Source organism: Berghia stephanieae, chromosome 2 (genome assembly GCF_034508935.2).
Source record: "Berghia stephanieae isolate SIO BIC M18660-M18661 chromosome 2, UCSD_Bste_1.3, whole genome shotgun sequence".
Lineage (NCBI taxonomy): Eukaryota > Metazoa > Mollusca > Gastropoda > Nudibranchia > Aeolidiidae > Berghia > Berghia stephanieae.
In genome coordinates, this window is record NC_088361.1 from 59475980 (window position 1) to 59497261 (window position 21282).

Here is a 21282-nt window from a genome sequence, read left to right on the forward strand (position 1 = left end):
CTCATTGGCTGTCAAAGTAGATTAATTCATCAACTACAAAAAATTCAAAATAAAGCGGCTAGACTTATAAAATTAACGAAAAAAAGAGTTCATTTAACACCAGTTCTCCAGGAATTGCACTGGCTTCCTGTGAAGTATAGCATAGAATTTAAAATATTGTGCTATGTTTTTAGATGTCTGGATGGATTGGCACCTGAATATTTGCAGGAACTGATTAAAAAATATGAACCCACTCGAAATTTAAGATCATCTCAGTCCCAACTTCTAAAAGTTACCACCTCAAAATCCACTTTCGGTGAAAAAGCCTTTCATAGCTCCACGCCTATGGAACGCACTTAGTCCTCGGACAAAGTCTTGTGAAAATTTATCATCTTTCAGGAAATGTCTGAAGACTGAGTTGTTCCGCGAGGCTTATTTTTCAGAAAATAGATGTTGCTTTGATTCTGTTTTTTGTATGCATGCTTATTATGTATCATTTAGTGTCGTGATTTTTAATTTTGTTGTTTTTAAACATTTTTATTTTTTCATTTTTAATTTTATTTTTATTATGTAAAGCGCCGCAGAGCACGATTAACGTGGATGTTTAGGCGCTATATAAATTCATCATTTACATTTACATTTACATTCATGTCCCATTTTTGTGAACTAATTTTGACACTATTCTAACGAATTGACTTGAAGGATACAATCTAATTAATTGCTTATTCAACTTTGATGTTGTTGATTCGCTCTCCTTTCCCTTTTCCTCTTCCTGCCCTTTTTGACATTTCGACTCCTATTTTTCTGCATCTGTCCACATTATAAATGATGTATTAACGTTTTTACTGCTTTTGTTATTGGTTGAAGAAGGATTTTGAGCCTGTTTGGTAGTTTGCTCTTTCTTTGTGAATACTTTTTACAGAGTACTGCTTCTTCGTCTTCTGCTTTGTATTCGCTTCTAAATCTGTCATAGATTTTATTACCTGCTTTAACCACGTAAATACTGAGGTGTTAACCAAGAGAATGGCTATGTTTTATGTAAGAGAAGTGATATAATAGGAAAGTGTGAATAACATATCCCAAGAGCATTTTAATTGGTTCTGTTAGCAATGTTTGCCAGTGTATTTCCTCCCTTTGTTAGCATTTCAAAAACTGGTAAAATAAAATAACCATGTTAATAATCTGAAACGAATAGCTTGACTACGCCTGTAGAGGGGTAAATCTAAAAAGCAAAAATTTTGTTTCACTTTCTGACTGTGCTCATAGCCAGATCATGCTTAAAAGTGAAGTGCTTATAAACAGACACCACTCAACAGTGTATAACTGTCAACGAGGTCTAACAAAAACTGACATATTTTCATATCTGACATATTTCACAAGAGACAATGTGCTTATAAGTAACAGCAAGAGATTGGAAAGATGCGACAGAGCAGATAATGTATTTAAAAAAATTATTGGATTACATCACATGAGCCCATTACTCACCCTCAAAGGCGTCCAGGTGTTGGTGTATGGTAAGATCATCTATTTTGTCAAAGATAACATTCAAGTCAGTGACATTTCCAAAGCCTGAGTTTTTCTGTTCTAACTCTGGTGCACCGCCAGGCTGGCAAGTGACAGCACCAGAGTTCTTATCCATCACGACTTATATTGTAAAGGAAATAAAATGTTCACACCTGTGAATAATAATAGGCTTAATTATTCAATATGTCTTCTTTCTGTCACAGTGTCATGCTCTCTTCAATTATCTGGTTTACATTTATCTGCCAGTTTTAGGTACTGAATCTCATTGAAAAGAATGTAAATACCCCATTATTATAAAGCACATTATAATGAAAACCTGTAATCAAAATAAACAACCCCCCCCCAACAACAACAACAACAACAACAACAACAAAAAAAAAAAAGAAAAAAAAAAAAAGAGTCATGGTATCTCTGATATGATCACTAGATTAAATATATGATTCATTGTTTCAAAAAGTTGTTATGTCGATGTGAATCAGATGCCACATTGGGATTTTCTGTTTAAAATGACAAAAATGTGAAAATTTCAGTTTTTCTCATTTCGAGAAAACGTCCAGAATCCTCAATAAAATATGTATAAACATAATACAAATCAAACATTTTAGACTACATAATTAATTTTGACCATTTAAATCATTCTCATATAATACCATTTTGAGGGGATGGGTCACATGTATGATAATGCGAGTGACCTGGTAAAATATGCCGTCAGTGTCGATAATCACACGCAGGTGGGAAGCATATCAGGATGGTTCAGTCTTGACTTGAAATTATTTGAACATTCCATCAATTGTGCTTGGAGATAAAAACAGGTCTATTAGTGTTTACACATTTCAAAATAACAACTAAATTTCTTTGATGCCTGTAATATCACACAAGTTAGTAACTCTTTTCATCATCTCTTTAAAATAAATAGTTTGCTGTTATGCTCTGATTATTTTGTTTAAGCATAGGTTGAACCAAAACATAATTCTAATTAGGTAGGCGGCTATGTGGTGTAGTGGTATGACACTTTCTTCCGGATTGGAAGATCCTGGGTTCGAGCCTTGCTCAGAGTATATTTGAGTCCTTGGAAAAGGCTCTTTACTCACATTCTCTCAAGTATTCAGGTGTAAAATTACTACCTGGTCGTTAACAGCATTGTCTGTCGGAAAAAACTGTAATATCGCCTTACAGGCATCATGTCTCATTCTTCATGTTATGTATTGCTGTTGGTCAGGGTCCCTTGTAAAGCGCTTTGAGCTTTTCTAGTGGATATTGCGCTATATAAAAGCTCCTGTTCAAAGTAAGAGTAGGAATAATTTGGCATGCCCAGAGGCATTTCTTCCATAATCAACTTCGGAAAACGGCACAGAATTCAATCAGGATAAGAAACCTTTCTCTGCTGAGATTTGTTAGTAATATCTACACAACTGTTATGATGACAGTGATATCTGTCATTTATGGAAATGTATAAAATAAATGAATAAATTCCCCTTATTCATCCCACAGGAGGAAATTGTCGTAAGGGTCTATTCCAAGGTAAATTTGAATCAGGTGTCAGCCGCAGTGCAAAGCCGCAAGCTGATCTAGGGCGAGGTGACTTACTCAAGGACACACAGTGCAGCGGGTATTTGAACTCGGTACATTTCAGGTATGAAGCAAAGTCCAAACCGCTGAACCATGCTGCATCTTTGTGGTCATTCCTAGAAGGTCTGTTGTAGTGCCCTTGGCCCCCTCCTTCCCTCCAATAATACCGTTGCTGTGACCAGCATGATGTACTATAATCGCCATGCTTGGCAATTGACTCTTAAGATTAAGAAAGAAAGCAACTTAAAACACAGAGATAGAGTCAATAATAATAATAACAATAATAATAATAATAATAATAATAATAATAATAATAATAATAATAATAATAATAATAATATTAACAATAATATAGAAATAATAATAATATAATAATAATAATGATAGTAGTAGTAATAGTGGTAGTAGTAGTAGTAGTAGTAGTAGTAGTAGTAGTAGTAACAAGATATGAAGTGAATAGAAAAGTAGTAGTAGTAGTATAGTAGTAGTAGTATAGTAGTAGTAGTAATAGTAGTAGTAGTAGTAGTAGTAGTAGTAGTAGTAGTAGTAGTAGTAGTAGTAGTAGTAGTAGTACTAGTAGTAGTAGTAGTAGTAGTAGTAGTAGTAGTAGTAGTAGTAATAATAATAATAATAATAATAATAATAATAATAATAATAATAATACTAATAATAATAATAATAATAATAATAACAACAATGATAACAAGTATCTAGGCTGGTATCACCTTCAGGGTCATGGCAGCGCACAAGCTCCTGTACGACGGCAACGTGATGATCCTTCTCTGGAACAGCTGAAGATGAGTAGCCAGATCAAGAATGATCCAAACCGGCATCCAGACAAGGTTTTTCCTTCTCCTGGACCTACACCTCCAACTCAATGAAAATGAAAAATAAGAAAAGATACCATGCTGGCTCGGTCGTCGCCCAGTACAAAAAGGACCATGTGTCAAACGTAGGAAGTCCGATTGACATGACAAGTGAGCTAGACTCCAACGTTGAAAAGTCTCGCTATAGGCACTATCATTAAAATACTTTCCCTGAATATAGAAGGAATATCAATGGCTAAGTGTGAATACCTATCACGTGTACTCAAAAAATATGATGTCGACATTGTCCTCCTCCAGGAAACTCATCTCGATGACATTGCCCCTCCCTCAAGATACAACATTCAGGGATATCATGTAATAAACAAACAGCACCATAGGCAATACGGCATCATCACTTATGCCAGAGCAGCAGCTCAAGTCACTGACCTGGGAGGCAGCACAGAAATCAACGGCACACAAAGAATCGCTATTAAATTTGGTGACACTGAAATCACTAATGTATACAAACCACCAAATCTTAACTGGGCCTCTTACCCTAAAGACACAGTAAATCACCCATCCATAATCATGGGAGACTTCAACAGCCACCATTCCGAATGGGGTTACAACAAAAATGACACTCCAGGGAATGAGGTCTCACAATGGGCAAACCTTAATGACCTAACACACATTTACAACCCCAAAGACAAAGGAACTCTAAGATCAGCCCGTTTGTGCAAAGACTATACACCAGACCTCGTGTTTGTAACAAAGGACCCAAATGGAAATTCGCTGAAGTCAACTAGAGAAATTCTGGGAGATTTTCCTCACAGTCTACATCGTCCAGTCCTTGTTAGAACTGGAATCCAAATCCCAATCATGAACACCCTGCCCAAACCAAGGTGGGATTTCCGAAAAGCAAACTGGAAAGCTTTCGGTGATGAAATTGACAAAACTTGCAAAAGGATCCCTCCAAAAACTGAGAATATAGGGAGATTTAACACACTTGTTCTAACCTCCGCAAAGAAGAACATACCCAGGGGTTTTAGAAAACAATACAGCCCATGCTGGAATGAATGAAGCAAAGAAGTGCTGAAAAAATATGAGGAGATACATGATGAACAGGTTGGGAAGAACAACTAAACACACTACATGAAAGCCGAAAAGAGAGATGGGTAGAAACTGTTGAAAACTTTGACCTCAGTCACTCCAGACGCCATGCATGGCAAACCCTCAAAAAGCTTTACCCTGAAATCAGCCCCCCAGATTGCACCTGACGAAATTGCCAAAGAAATTAAACAACGGGGGCAATACATGCCAAACCATCAATTTGAAAAAGAAATAAGAAAAGAATATCAAAAGACCCTGAAAACTCTGCCTGACCATAGCATGTTTTTAAGTGTCCCAATAACGATTAATGAAATGAAAGGAGCTATAAAGAAAATAAAAAATGGCAAAGCTGCTGGCATTGATGGAATATACACCGACATGATTACTAACTTTGGACCAGCAACAATAGACTGGCTGGCAAATACTATGACAGACATCATGGAAAAGGGCACATACCCACAAATTTGGAAACATGCCAAAGTAATCGCCATATTAAAACCAGGCAAACCAATGACTGAACCATCAGGTATAGACCAATATCTCTACTTTGCTGCGTATACAAACTCCTGGAAAGAATCGTACTAGAGAGAATCACACCATACGTAAATCCCTGCATACCACCAGAACAAGCTGGTTTTCGACCACAAAGAAGCACAAGTGAACAGGTCCTTGCACTAACCTCATACATTGAAGCAGGCTTTGAGAACAAAAAGAAGACTGGTGCAGTCCTAATAGACTTATCTGCAGCTTACGACACTGTTTGGACAGGCGTTAATGCTCTCAAAAATGATTCCTTGTAGAAAGACGCTCAAACTGCTGTCTACCATGACTGGCACAAGACAATTCCATGTCATACTTGGAGAACACAAAAGCAAAACACGCAAAATTAAAAATGGGGTACCACAAGGTTGTTTTAGTACCAACTTTCTTCAATGTATATATCTCCAGCATGCCCAACTGCGAAGCACTCAAACTTGGATACACTGATGACTGGGCCTTAGCCTATCAATCGAAAAACTGGAAAGAGATTGAAGAAGTTCTAAGCAAAGACACCTCCCGCCTGAAACAATATTTTGATAGGTGGTACCTAAAAATGAATACAACCAAATCAGTATCCACAAACTTCCATTTGAATAATCGAGAGGCAACAAAAGAACTGAAGATCACAGCTGATAACTCAATACTACCCCCAGATCCCAATCCTAAATACCTCGGCATTACATTGGGCAGACAACTAAATTATTGCAAACACATTGAGGGAACCGCAAATAAAATCGCAAAAAGAAACAGCCTGGTGAGAAAACTCAAAAGTACCACCTGGAGAGCCTCACCACAGGTACTGAGAACGTCTGCTTTGGCACTGTGCTATAGTGTGGGAGAATACTGCACCCCTGTTTGGATGAGGAGCCCACATGTAAACCTCATTGACATCCGATTAAGAGAATCGATGAGAATTATAACAGGATGTCTCAAGTCAACTCCAACTCAGTGGCTCCCAACACTGAGCGGCATTGCACCACCAAGTCTTCGACGACAAGAAGCTAATCAAAGGATGCATGCAAGAATTGACGAAGCCACAGACAACATTCCCATAAAATCAATAATAAAGCAGGCACCGTCAACAACAAGACTCAAATTGAGAAGACCTTTCCACCTAACAAAAATGGCAGACTTCAGTGTGGAGGAAATCTGGAGAGAAATGTGGAGCAGAGAAACACCAAGAGGAGGAAACATCATTAAAGATCCAACCAAAAGAGTGCCTGCATTCAATAACGCCAGGAAATATTGGACTTCCTCAAATAGCCTCTTAACTGGACATGGCAGAACTGCATCAAATATGTGCAGATGGAATCTTCGAAACAGTGATACCTGCCAGAAATGTCAGGCGGCCCCAGAGACCAGAGATCACATCGTCCTCCACTGTCCGGTCACTAAACTTGAAGGTGGCTACGAAACCATCCTTGGGACGGATGAAGACTTTAGAAGCTGGGTTGACGAAATAAATTTGGAGGTGTAGCCATACGCTACTACTACTACTACTACTACATAACAAGTATAATAATAATAATAATAATAATAATAATAATAATAATAATAATAATAATAATAATAATAATAATAATAATAATAATAATAATAATAATAATAATAATATAACAGTAGACCATGTCTATCTAAGATTATATTTATCTTTTGCATTATAATCTTATTGTCGGCTTTGATTTAGTTTGTATTATTTTATTTTTCTTAGCTTAGATCATCTGATGCAATTGCACAATTTCACTTGAAATTTTAAAAAAATGATGTATTCGTTCATTGTGATGAAATTCATGAGAGTGAGTGTGTCACCCAAAAAGAAGAGAGGAGAAAAGAAGAGGAGAGCAGGGAAGGCCTTCCGAAAGCTCCTCGTGCTAAGGGAAACAACCCAAATATTTCCTCAACTAATTCTAAGAGCAAATCAAGCAGAGAGAGAGAGAGAGAGAGAGAGAGAGAGAGAGAGAGAGAGAGAGAGAGAGAGAGAGAGAGAGAGAGATTAATAAAAAAAAAAGAGGTGGGGGAAGGATGGATGGGACATTTATCCCTCTCAACGTTCTGTAAAAAGAAGACGGAATTTAAAAAAAAAAAAAAAAAAAAAGTGACGTTACCAGGATTCGAACCCACAACGTCGATTATGGTCAAACTTCCAGGGTAGACGACTAAATCATTCGGCCATGACACCCACTTCGAAGTCGACGCATATTGTGTATATGTAGTAACAACTGATTTTAATGTTGGTTAATTTTATGTTTTTATAGATATTTTATTAACCTTCCTTATTTCTATGTGCATCTAGAAACATTCCATATTCTGGAATGTGGATAATTGTTTAGTAGAACGGAGTTTCAAATATGCGTCTGGGGATAATGAAAATTCGTTATCCCCAGACAGGTGTCTGGGGATAATCACAGCGTTTCAATAAAGATGAACTATGAACTAAATATGCAATTTTTTCTGTCCTTTAAATACCTTTTGATTACAACATCCTTTAGAACTGATCTTCAAAAGTTTTATAGCTATCGAAGTTATCTTTCTGGAGCTGTAGATGGAGTATTTGTTTATTTTGTTGGATTCCTATTTTGTTTACAAAATGAAAACGAAAGTAAAATTCACTCTTTAATTAAGAAGTTACATTTTTCTTTCGCGCAATATTTCCCGCTACATTACAACAGTAATGAATGGGTGTAATACGAATGAGTGGATTTTATGTTTAATTTTTTCTATCATTGGTATAAGTATAATTTACAAATGAAAATATAGTTGCTGTATTGTGGCTACTATCATTCTGTGGATTTAAGCCCTTTCAATCTCAAGGCTTAAAGGACGTAGTATAAGCAGCTGTGAAGTAGGAAACTCAACTAATTCGCACAATTCATCTGCCAGCCACTTTTCATAAAGCCCTCACCCATTACCTGTTGATCTACCTTACTTAGGATACATTTCTTTAAAACAATCATGTGGATACAGGTGCGACTAATATCGGGTTCGGATGCAGTACGCATCGACAACCTAAGTAAACTGACTAAAGTCGAAGACTTGAGGAAACGACTTGTTGATCCTTTTGATGCCGAAGAGGGACACCAGAGACTTTTCTACAGAGGAAAACAGGTAACAGTAACAGATTATAAATATTTTGATAATTACATGCCCCAATGCAAAACTACTATCCACTGCTTTTGTTCACACACATAGGCGCACGCGCACACACACAGACACACAAAAGGCAATTGTGCCTAAAGTAAAAGCCTCTCTAGTCTAGTAGGACAATCTTGTTGCCTCTAAACATTTTTTTTCAAAGTCAAGGCAAAGTCACTACTTGTGAATAATGACATTTGATTTTCCATTATGAAAGTTTAGGAGTACAATGTAGCAATTTGGACTCGAGTCTGAATAGTCACCCGTGGCTATTCGAACTCATACTCAAACTACAATGTGCATGTGCAAACACAAGGAGGGGAGGGGGGGGGGGTACTGTGCGTGCAGAGGGTAGAGATGATATAGAAATAGAAGAAGAGTTCAGTTCAGAAGAAATTTTGTTTTGCCCATATCACACTGACTCAGATCATACCTCTACTTTGTAGTTGAGCAGGATTATTGCCTGTCTAGCACTAGCACTGTTTTTTGAAACTACGGAAGTACTCTCAGCTTTTCATTTTGACCACAGTTGCGTTGACTGACTTTTGTTCCTTTTGAAGAGTTTTTAACGCTTCTTTTTTCTTTTTAATTGGACTTTCAATTGATCTTTGATTTTCTCTTTCTTGTCAAATAAAGCGGGTTTAGACTACCTATTGATAGTAAAATTGGTATTTTTATTTGCATCAATTTTATGTAATTATTAACTGAAATAAAAGAAAACAAAACAAACAAAAACCTTACTGTCATGGGAGGATTATTCAGACTGAGTCCGATAATCTGTTGATTGCGTCCGAATAATCTGTTGATTGCACATGTATATTGGATGAGTCCGAATGGCCATGGGAGACTATTCAGAGTCATCCGAATAACTCCAGCCTTATGAATTATGAGTATCAAATCTATCAAGGAACCCTCTCTGGCGAAATGACCCCAAACTTGCTGCAGAGTATTTACGACACTGTAACTGTCTGTAATGAATTAAAGTAGTTTTGCCTGGATTTTATTTTTGTTTGACTTTATTTTTCAAAATTTCCTTTGCTGAATATGAAACAGTGCCCCCATCTCTCATATAGTGGTGCCTTGTGAGACAAAACAGTTTTGGTCATTTGCAAACTAGATGGACTGTTGTTCTTGAAGGCTGGTAGACAAACAGCTTTCTGAATTAGTCTCAGCTGCAGACCTAACACAAAAAATAATAAACCTGTCTGTACTCGATGCATGGACTATTATCAAATCTGAAGTTATGTCTGCAGTGGACATCAGCGTACCAAAAGTTAAAAGTAGTTCAGACAGAACTTCACCTCGGTGGATCAATCCTACAGTCTTGGCAAAACTCAAGAAAAAGAAGCAAGCTTACAAAAAGTACTTAGAAACTAGAGAGGGTGCAGACTATATTAATTACACGAGGGCCAGAAATCAAGCCAAAAGCTCATGCAGAATTGCTGTAAAGGACTATGAGAGATCTATTTCTCGTATGGCTAAAGTGAACCCGAAAAAGTTTTTTGCATATGCTAGAACAAAAACGAAGACTAAAGACGGTATTGCGGATTTGTATGATGATCATAAGACAGCCTCATCTAACATTGACAAAGCCAATATTCTTAACAAGTTCTTTAGCAGTGTATTCACCAACGAGGATCTTACTAATATACCTACATGTGAAAGAAAAAGTGTAAACAACATACTATCAGATATAGAATTCGACAAAGACACTGTAAAGAAGAAACTAGACAAACTCAATATGAACAAGTCCCCAGGACCTGACATGTTCCACCCCCGCGTATTATGTCAGTTGTCAGAAGAACTCTCCGAACCATTAGCGTTACTGTTCCAAAAATCACTTGACTCAGGAACTCTTCCACCCGATTGGAAAGAAGCACAAGTTACACCGTTATTCAAGAAAGGAGACAAGAGTAATCCGGGCAATTATCGACCAGTTAGCCTCACCTCAGTGGTTTGCAAAATAATGGAGAGCATTATTAGAGACTATGTCATAACTCACCTAAAGAACAACAAGTTACTGTCTGAATGCCAACATGGCTTTGTTTCTGGCAGGTCATGTTCAACTAACCTCCTAAAGACTTTAAATGATTGGACAGAGTTTCTCGACCAAGGATCTTCGGTTGACGCAATCTACTTAGATTTTGCTAAAGCTTTTGATTCTGTTCCCCATCAAAGACTCTTAAACAAACTGGAAGCTCATGGTGTACAAGGAAATACTCTAAGCTGGATTAAGCATTTTCTAGTAGGCAGGAAACAGAGAGTTAGCGTGCAAGGCACAGTGTCAAATTGGACAGAAGTTCTTAGTGGAGTGCCACAAGGCAGCGTCTTAGGTCCAACTCTTTTCGTAATCTTCATTAATGATTTACCAAGTATTTTGTCTAGCTCATGTTCAATGTATGCCGATGATACTAAAGTATACAGAAAGGTAAACAATCTAGAAAATAGAGACAGTCTTCAGTTAGATATTGACAATCTAGTCAACTGGGCAGACGATTGGCAACTGAAGTTCAACGCTGGAAAATGCACAGTGCTACATCTTGGAACGAAAAACAAAATCTTTCACTACGATATGAGACAGCATCACTGTAGCGACAGAACAGCTCTGAATAAGTCAAAACTTGAGAAAGATTTGGGAGTACATGTTGATACTAAATTAAAATTCTCAAAGCATATAGAAACACAAGTTAATAAGGCAAACAGAATCCTTGGACTCATCAATAGATCTTTTACCTATTTAGATGCAGCAACTATGAAAATACTATTTACTGCATTAGTCAGACCCCATCTCGAGTTCAGCAACTCAGTATGGTCACCACAATTTGAGAAAGATAAGAAACTTATTGAAGGCGTGCTTCGCAGAGCAACAAAAGTAATTCCTGGGTTGAAAGATAAGCAATATGAGGATAGACTGAAACGTATTGAAATTCCAAGCATGACATACAGACGAGTACGAGGTGATATGATTGAAACATACAAGTTTACACACAGTTTGTATCAAGTCGAGAGTAAACTTTTCGTGTTTGCAAACAATGGAACCAGAGGTCATAATTACAAGCTGCATAAACCAAGGTGTAACACATCGCTTAGGCAACACTACTTTAATCAACGTGTGATCGACCGCTGGAACAGTCTCCCTGAAACGGTGACCAATGCTCCAAGTGTCAACGCCTTCAAAAATAGCTTAGATAGCCACTTAGCAGATTACATGTTTAGCATAGTTGAACCGCCCATTAAGATCCCATCAAAGGGTTAGACGTATATACAGGTCAAAAGATCTGTTAGGGTTAGGGCCTTCAATTTATCAAAAAGTTTATATATTATAGATACAGGTCAAAAGATCTGTTAGGGCTTTTTATTGACTTTTATCTCGATGAACTGAATGCCAAGATCAGCAAAGGCACAAAACGCCTAATACGCTGGAAAACTATACTATACTATACTATACTAAATCCTGGGCTGGGGATCATGGCCACGGCATGCCATTGGAGTGTTGTCATGTATTTTTAAAATTTTAAAATCATCTCTTGGTTATGCCTTTTAATGTCCATATGATTTATTTTATTTGTTTTTTTATTCAACCACGTGAAGGAAAGCAAACAGACTGCTTAGATTTTTAACATTAGAATATGTATGATCCGGTGTTGCTAAAAAGTTATTGACCTGGTGATGACTCAAGTGATTTACAAGTTTTCTTCGGCTGTTTCGCATAACTGTCTTGCATAGGTGCCAAATTGGATCATCTATTTTTGGAGCCTTTCTCTACATCAGAGGACTGAAAAATAGGGAAACCCCATTTGCACTTTTTGTGTCCTTGCAAGATTTTTTCTACCTGTCCTGTACACACGGGGTAACACCTGACACTGTCTCGTCAGTCCTCTCTGAGCAGGAGTTGGTGATGCTGGTGTAATCTAAATAAACACCCACGTTGGACTGTCTGGCCTTGTTGATAGACATTAACCATTTCATTAAAATCTAATAATGCATAATTTCATTTGGATTACTTTTACTATACTGCAAACCAACCAGTTTTGTGTGTATGATGACAGCTCTTCACTAATATGACCAACACTTCAGTTCCGTGGAGAAAATGCATGAATTATTTCACAAAACAGATAGATAAATGCAGACATTCAGCCATAAACATTCCAGACTACATCAGTCAGGTAAACAACAGTGACAAATGCCATCAACCATTTGCAAGAACAAGTCAAGTACATACAAATACTTCTTTTTCTCCTCAACAATATACGAATGACTACCTCCTGACATTATAGACATTGAAGACCCCAAATCATATCAATGCATTTTTCACATGCACAAGAACCAAGAATGAATGAATGACCAGAGTGACAGGGATCATTGTCATATGGTAAATTTGTTGTTGCTTTGATTGGCACATCGTGTCTTTTGCAACTTATAGACTAAAACTTAAACATTTCAAAACTTTCTTTAATCATTCCTTACATGAAGCAGTTAGACACTGAATGATGTATCAATCATTTATTTCTCTAGCTTACTTTATATTTTAAATGGTACCTATAATTTTTGCAGATGGAGGATGGCTACACACTTTTTGATTATGATGTGAATTTGAATGACACAGTACAACTTTTGATCCGTAAATCAAAGCCTGTCCCACCACCCATAAGTCCCAAAAAAGAAGATAGTGATCATGAAGAAGGCAGTGTCAGCTCTGACAAAGAGAATTCGGAGGTAATGCCAAATTTATTGAGTGTTTGAAATTTCATTCTTATTTTGTTAATTTTCACCTCTTATAGAATATTTTTGTTGAACAGTGTTCGGTGAAATAATTGATTTTAATTCTACTTTCATTATCTGCAAGTCACATGTCAAGATTCTATTATTGGTGACAAATGAACAACTCAATGTTATATTTTCATTAGTTCTTTTGATGATAAGATTTTTAAAAATTTAATTGATTAGTGGAGTGAGAAAGCAAGATTTACATGTATCATATGAGATGCATTTTCTAATGGAGGGTGTGCTGATTTGTTTTATGTATGTGTTACAGCCAAAAGATGAAATGAAAAAGGATGTAAAAGAAGCATCAATGGAAATTGAAGACACATCAGCTAGTTTGTACAAGGTGTGTATATAATATAGATTTTTCTTGAAATGTATCAGTGATATGGAACCTTTTTATTTTCTTTATGCTGGGTGGGGATCCTGACCTCCCATAGTGGGCAGGGAGGTACATGCTGTGTCTTCTATCCCCCCATACCCGTTTCCCAATTGTTTCCTGTCATTGTCTTGGAATGAGATTATTGTCCTGATCCTTGCCGGAGCTCCTTGGCTGGGAGGGAAACAGTCGAATGTATAGTTATAGTTTTGGGAGATGATATTTTTTTCCTTGTAAATCATATTTCTGTTATGCATTGTATTATGTTGAGTTTACATGTTATATTATATGATTGGTAAACATTTGAGTGTATTCCTCTTAGTTGGGACCTGTGCTTGTGTCTGGATGAGACTTTTAGGTGATCTCAAACTAAGTACATCGGTGGTATGCTCTTGGAATTTACATCTGATCCCTATTTGTTCCCAGTTCCCCTATGTCTTACTTTTTCTTGGGTGCTTTAATTGTAATTCTATAACTTTTTACTATCCCATTTTCTTCCTTTTTACTAGCGCTGATATAACCTAAAAGTGTTGCAAGCGCCGTAAAACCCTTAAAAACAAAACAAAAACATATTTTCTTTATGAATGATCTTGTCATGTGATATCCTTTTAATTAAAATGGAGAAATGTATTTGAAATGTGAAAGGCTAAATCTTTGTTTTGTCTAGTATTGTTTTTTTTAAATTAAATTTTTAAAAATGTTGGTTGATTGCCATTTAGTTGAAAGTTTCACAGTTAAATTGTCGTTGCTGCATTATTATTTAAAACATGCATTCATCACTTTCTTCTTGTTCTCCCCAATGCTTCAAGTTAATAGAAGAACAAGGTTCAAAATGTATAAATTTTTAAAATTCCATCTGCATATTGTGTAACAATGTCTATGGGAGTGAGATTGTATAGGGTTTGAGAGAGGATGTCAGGTGGCGGTGTTCAGGATTGAGATTCAATGCTCTGAATTGATATTATCTTTAAAGTTATCAGAAAAGATCAAATCATTGTCATTGGTTTATTTTCTCACATAGGCTAGAATGCCAAGGCTTATCTGGTTTTTCTGTTTTGAATTTGATTAATGTCCAATGGATTTTGGGATGGTGTTTTAAAATGTAACATTGATTATTGATAGAGATAATTGGACTTTAGTTGATTAGTTTGATTTGTGTTCCAATCAATTTTGATTTATAGAAACCACCTTTTTTGTTGTAAAAATTAATCTAAAATGTTTTTCAAACTAGCAAATTAGGTGCACAGAGGCATCTATCTCGAGACATATTCTTAAAAGGTGAATGTACCAAATTTGAATTTATTTAAAAGTGGAAAGAGTTGTTGAATTTTAATCACAAGTTTTATATGTAACTTCTTTTCTTTCTTAATATAATTTGAACTTGATTTTTCAATAGGTTGGAGACATAATTGATGCCAGGGACTATACAGTCGGTGCGTGGTTTGAGGCAAAGATTCTGAAAATTGAGTCTGGTTTGAAGGATGAAATAAAGGAACGTATTAGAAATACTTCTGCCTATGGAAAGTTAGCATCGAAATATCTTATAGATAAAAACGAAGGAAAGGAAATTGGAGAGAAATCTAATGGAGATGAATGTCAGGCTTTAGATTTCATGGATCCAGATGGTTTCACTTATGAAGTTTCTTTTGAAAAGTAGGTTACAGCTGTACAATGACTTAAATTTTGTTGTTGTTGTTGTTGTATTATGTTCACTTGCTCTTAACATCTGTGTAATCTAGTTCTAGTTTTTTAGTTTATTACTTTTATCATTATAATTGTTTCAACAATGCTTAATCTTTCTTCAATTATATAGATCTGTCATTAGACCCATACTTGAATATGGTAAATGTTTATGGAGCCCCTTATTCAAACAACGTCAATTGTTTTAGAAAATGCCCAAAGGCGAGCAACAAAGCTTTTTAGCAAAACTGAAAATATGAAATTTAAAAATACTTAGCCCTCCCATCTTTAAAATACAGAAAAAGGAGGCTGATCTTATACAGTTATATACAAAATTGTCCATAGTTTTGATCAAATTGACCACAATATACTTTTTAGGTGCAGTAGTCTGTTTGTAAGCATAGTGCTTATAGTAGATGAATTCAGATATTTTTACTAAGTTTATGATCAATGTACATATGACAGTAATAACAACTTTTCCTCTTTGGTTCCAAATGTATACAGGATTATATGCACCAGGTTTCAGACTTGAAACTACCATTGATCCATTAAGAAGTCCCTTATAGCTTTTCTGCCACAATATGCCTCTGCATTACGCGTAGGTGTGGGAAAAGGTGCAAAGATGCTTGTGATTGTTGCTTGTTTGAATTTTTATTGAATGTATCTGTTTATGTCATCTTCTTTTCTGTGAACTGGTTCCAATTCTATTCTCGGCCATTAAATTGAAGATAAAGTCTGATGGTTTTAATTACGTGTTTGACATCTCAGGTTGATGGTGCAGATTTCAGGTGTGAATCATAAAAATAGACATGTCAATAGATGCATGTATGAAATCAAGAAAGTCACTGACAAAGAGTGCAGGCGCTACTCGTGTCTTGATTCCTCCCATTGTAAGCACATTTAACACCTCTGTAAAATAAATTGTGATCATCAAATTGACTGTCTTGATCAACGATTAATTATGACCACATCTGGTGACAGTCTAAGCCCTCCCTTCCCTTACCTTGCTTCCAGCACCGTGCCAACGTCACTACATATGCTTGATGATTTATATTTAGACCTACTTTTCTTGTCCAATTTTGTTCATATTCTAGGTAGACTTGTATTTTTTTCCATGATTTTTTAAATGGCTTTTCAAAAAAAAAAATTCATTTAATTTTGAAATAACCAAATCTTTCAAATTTCTCATATTGTTTAAATAATATAATTTTGAAATTACAGGGGCATTTTTTGATTTGATGGACATCATTTTTTATCTCTCTGAAACACAATGCTTACCTTCATGGTTTAGTTTATGGGGCTCTATGTACTCCTGGATAAGAAAAAAGTCAGTTTTGTGAAACTCAACACAGTGTATGTTTTGAATCAATGGCCGAAAACCACCATTTGTATTTAAAAGAATTGGGTGGGGTTCCTGACCTCCCACAGTGGGCAGGGAGGCACTTACTGTGTCTTTTATCCCCCTATATCTGTTTTCCAACATGCTTTCTGTCTTTGTCTTGGAATGAGATTACTTAGTTTTGTCCTGACCCTGGCCGGATACACTGGCTGGAAGGGAAACAGTCAAATGTATAGTTAGAGTTTTGGGAGAAAATATTTTTTGCCTTGTAAATCATCTCTCTGTTACGCATTGTATTAATTTTTTGTGTTATATATATATATAATAATTTGTAAACATTTGAGTGTATTCCTCTTAGTTGGTTTTAGGTAATTTCAAACTAAGTACACTGATAGTGTGCTCTTGGAATCTACATCTGTTTCCTATTTGAACCGATTCCCCTTTATCTGCCTTATTCTTGGATGCTTTAATTGTATTTCTAGAACTTTTACTATCCCATTTCCTTCCTTTTTACCAGTGCTGATATGACCTTAATGTGTTGCAAGCGCTGTAAAGCCCTTAAAAACAAAACAAATCTCTTAGTGGGGACCTGTGCTTGTGTCTGGATGAGACATTTAGGTGATCTCAAACTAAATACACTAACAGTGTGCTCTTGGAATCTACATCTGTTTCCTATTTGAATCAATTCCCCTTTGTCTTACTTTTTCTTGGGTGCATTAATTGTTATTCTTGAACTTTTTACTATCCCATTTTCTTCCTTTTTACTGGCGCTGATATGACCTCAATGTGTTGCAAGCGCTGTAAAACCCTAAAAAACAAAAGCATATTTAAAAGAAAATAACAGGCATTTTTTGATTTGTTGACTCGTTTTGGGGAAATTTGAATTTTAGACGTGTGAAAGGTTGCTCAACTAAAGAAGTTACTGATTTATCTATTGATGCCATCTGTGTTTTGGCATGATATTTCAGATTAAGTTTTATCAGATCGTGGTCTCAATTTATTGTTACATATTTTATGTTTGACAATTCCCTAGGTATCCTGATGATGTTTTACAGTTAATGAGTGTTGAGATCAGGCCGCGTGCCAGAACTCTGATAAAATTTTCTGATGTGGAGGTCGGTCAACATATCATGGCAAATTACAATTATGAAGAACCAAAGTCCAGGGGATTTTGGTATGACTGCATCGTCACAGACAAAAAGGAAAGCCGAACTGTGAAGGAACTTGTTGCTACAGTATTTATTGGGTTAGTTAATATGTCCTTATATTTTCTGAGATATCTGCTATTCAGAAATTTAAAGGGGATGTTAAGTATCATAAAATCACATTTATCCCGAGTTCTTTGATGTTAAACAGACATTGGCAATTGCTTTTAACCCTTTGAAAAATGCGCCTATCCATGGAACAGTACTTTCTGCCAAATATCATATCCAGATACCCAAATTAGCCCTTTTACGTCAAGTTAAGCTGACAGTAATAATTGATTGCCACCTGTGTGGATATGATGTAAAATACTTTCCATCAAATCCTATAGAAACTGATACCCATTTAATTCTTGATGGACAGAGGATAAAAAAGTACCATGATGGATGACAGTCACTGTGCTTGCTGGTTAGTGGAGTGCTTTACAGACTGAGCTATCAGTATATCTGGTTGTAAGAGGTGTCATGAAAACAAACCCCCAATTACCAGTTCTTAAAACAGGTCGTTTAATTGTCAGTTAAGAGCACCACAATGTTTCATAGTATTTTATTTTATGTAACACTTGACAGTGTATGTATATATATATATATATATATATATATATATATATATATATATATATATATATATATATATATATATATATATATATATATATATATATAACACTGTCAAGTGTTACATAAAATAAAATACTATGAAATATTGTGGTGCTCTTAACTGACAATTAAACGACCTGTTTTAAGGACTGGTAATTGGGGGTTTGTTTTATATATATCAGGCCTGTAAATCTTCCGTCTATTGTCGGATTTCCGACAGTACGATTTTACTCTATAAGTGCTAAAAAAAAAAATTAATAAAAGATAATAGTAAAAATAAAATTTGTAACGCCAAAGAACAGAACCAATAAAAAAGAAAATAAAAGACTTTTATTTCGTTACTCAAAAAAAATTAGATTTTATTCCTATTCAAATGCCGACTTAAAAAAACAAAACAAAACTTTTTATTTGTCGCATCAAAGACAAAACATGCCGTCTATCAGTTAGCTATAATATTATCATGCCACCTACACGCTCCGCTAGACGTTTATGTATTCACTGCTTGGCTACTGTGCCACAGCCAGCGAGAGAGAGGTCGCAAAGTTCGCGCGATTCGTCTTCACACACACACACATAGTCAGTAAATAACGCACGCACAGAAGTGTGTCGAACCGGACCGGAAGGTTTCTCTCTATTTTGTTACCAACACACATGCATATCTCCGGTTCTTATTTCTCAGTCTCTATATTTCTTTGGTTCTGTCCGGATGTGAGACGGAAAAAAAATAATGCGAAATAATTATTTCTCTTCGAAAGCTCTCACACCACCGCACCACCTCTTCTTCTTCTTCGTCGTCGTCTTCTTCTTCTTCTTCTTCTTCTTCTATAAAAATTAATCCAAATAAACGAAAGAATCAGCGTAAACATTTAACACAAACAGGAGCGAAGATGCGCAGCTTCCCATATCAAGCACTAGACGTCTAGATACACATCCTTCAAAAGGGTAGGAATTGTTCTCTTCCTTTCATTTTACAACTAACTCAGACCTGGGGCCTCAAATAATTGGGATTTTTTTTTTTTGATACCATAAAATAAGGACCTCGTTATAAATAAGTAGGGGAAATTGACATGATTTGACTAGTCAATTGACGTGTCATATCTGTGTTGTGTCCATATTTTTGTCCTGTTGTGTCTATTTTCGCGTGTTCAAAAAGTTCTGACAATTTTTTCACCAACCATTTACAGGCCTGATATATATATAAATTTATATTCAAAATATGCTCTGGGTAAATAAGTAGCTTTACGGTTAATAATAATAGTGATAATATTAACAATAATGATAATAATAAATTATTCTTATATATTGCATTTTCATAATTACATAATGCTAAATGTGCTTCCTTTACTATTCTTGACCCTGAAGTGTGTCTCATTGAAAGGTTTCCATGTCTTTTTCTTTTGCCAGTGCTGATTTAATGCCATTGGATAAAAGTCAATTAATTTTCACAAAGGAAATCTTTGCTATCGAAGAGCCTGGCACACAACTCACAGAAGATGATTTGTCAGAGGATCAGAGTTCTGTCATTGAAAAAAGTGAGTAGTTGAAAAAATGGTTTTAAAATTTATTTTTTATTTTATTAAATTTTTTTTGGTTTGTTTATTATATCAAGCAACTATTAAAATGTTTTGAACCAGCTAGGGATTTATATGTACTTTATATTTTATTTTAAAAAGCTATATTGTTTCCCTACTGATCATCCCCCCCCCCCCCCAGACACACAAATATCATATCTTATTTGTTACAATGATGGCGATATATATAACTTTTCCTCATTTTTGATAAAGCTTAAATGAATTTTATTTTTTATTTTTCATCATGAAAACACATTAAAAAATTTATTGGGATTTATAAGGATGTCTGTTTTTAACTTCTGTCACACAATAGGAGTGAGTAAACCAGAATGTGAATATTGTAATGACATTCCAAGAAGAAAGTGTAAACACTGTGCATGTGCCGTGTGTGGAGACAAAAAGGATCCTGAGAAAACAATTCTTTGTGATGAGTGCAATGATGCATATCATTTGTATTGTCTGAATCCTCCCCTACAAACAGTTCCTGAAGATGATGATTGGTGAGTTGTTAAAAGAAATATTAATTTACTATTCATTACTTTAGAGAAATTTATTTGAAACTAATTTAATCAGATATATTATCCACAATAACAAACTTTTTTTTAGGTCTTAATCTAAAAGAAGACTGGAATAGCTCAGATGTCAGATGCACAACAGTGCTGTAAAATGAGCTAGATTAAGATGATTTGATCAAGGCTGCACTTTGTAGTTTGGGATTGAACTCCGTACCTCCTGGATGTGAAACAAAGACCATATTATTGTGCTGCGTTGTCCAACTGGTTTCTGTGAATGCCACTTAATTGGATCAATTTATGATATAATGATTTTGCATTTATGGTAGGTGTTCAAGAAAGGGTGAATAAATTGTTTTTATATGTATTAAGCACTGTTTAAGATTTTATTCCTCCCTTTTTAAAGCAATTTTGTTGAATTGTTACAAAATATGAGACGTATTTGCAAAATGAGGCTTAAAGGAAATTGAAGAAAATACTGTTTGTTTTTCTTGTATTTTGATACATTTGATATGTTAGGAAGATTTTATTTTGATTTTGTTTAGCACAGCAATTCTTAAGTTTATTGGTTCAAA

General features: G+C 35.5%; 2 protein-coding genes across 4 annotated transcripts in view; one reads left to right on the top strand and one right to left on the bottom strand.

The window, feature by feature from the left end:
* Positions 1–8123, bottom strand: part of LOC144965248 (phospholipid scramblase 2-like) — an 18313-nt gene extending 10190 nt beyond the window's left edge. The window contains exons 1-4 of one of the 3 annotated variants that reach the window (XM_078900387.1): positions 7995–8123; positions 3798–3945; positions 2154–2298; positions 1465–1655 (exon numbers count right to left, since the gene is read on the bottom strand). In XM_078900387.1, the coding sequence (XP_078756513.1) occupies positions 1465–1618 (154 nt within the window). In that variant the 5' untranslated portion in view covers positions 1619–1655; positions 2154–2298; positions 3798–3945; positions 7995–8123. The remainder of the gene's footprint in view (positions 1–1464; positions 1656–2153; positions 2299–3797; positions 3946–7994) is intronic. The other 2 variants (XM_078900385.1, XM_078900388.1) reach the window with 2 other exon arrangements.
* Positions 8124–8168: 45 nt separating this feature from the next.
* The window catches only part of LOC144965247 (E3 ubiquitin-protein ligase UHRF1-like), a 28064-nt gene continuing 14950 nt past the window's right edge, over positions 8169–21282 (top strand). The window contains exons 1-7 of the mRNA XM_078900384.1: positions 8169–8633; positions 13215–13376; positions 13696–13770; positions 15200–15456; positions 17856–18068; positions 20029–20156; positions 20509–20695. Coding sequence (XP_078756510.1) covers positions 8481–8633; positions 13215–13376; positions 13696–13770; positions 15200–15456; positions 17856–18068; positions 20029–20156; positions 20509–20695 — 1175 coding nt within the window. The 5' untranslated portion in view covers positions 8169–8480. The remainder of the gene's footprint in view (positions 8634–13214; positions 13377–13695; positions 13771–15199; positions 15457–17855; positions 18069–20028; positions 20157–20508; positions 20696–21282) is intronic.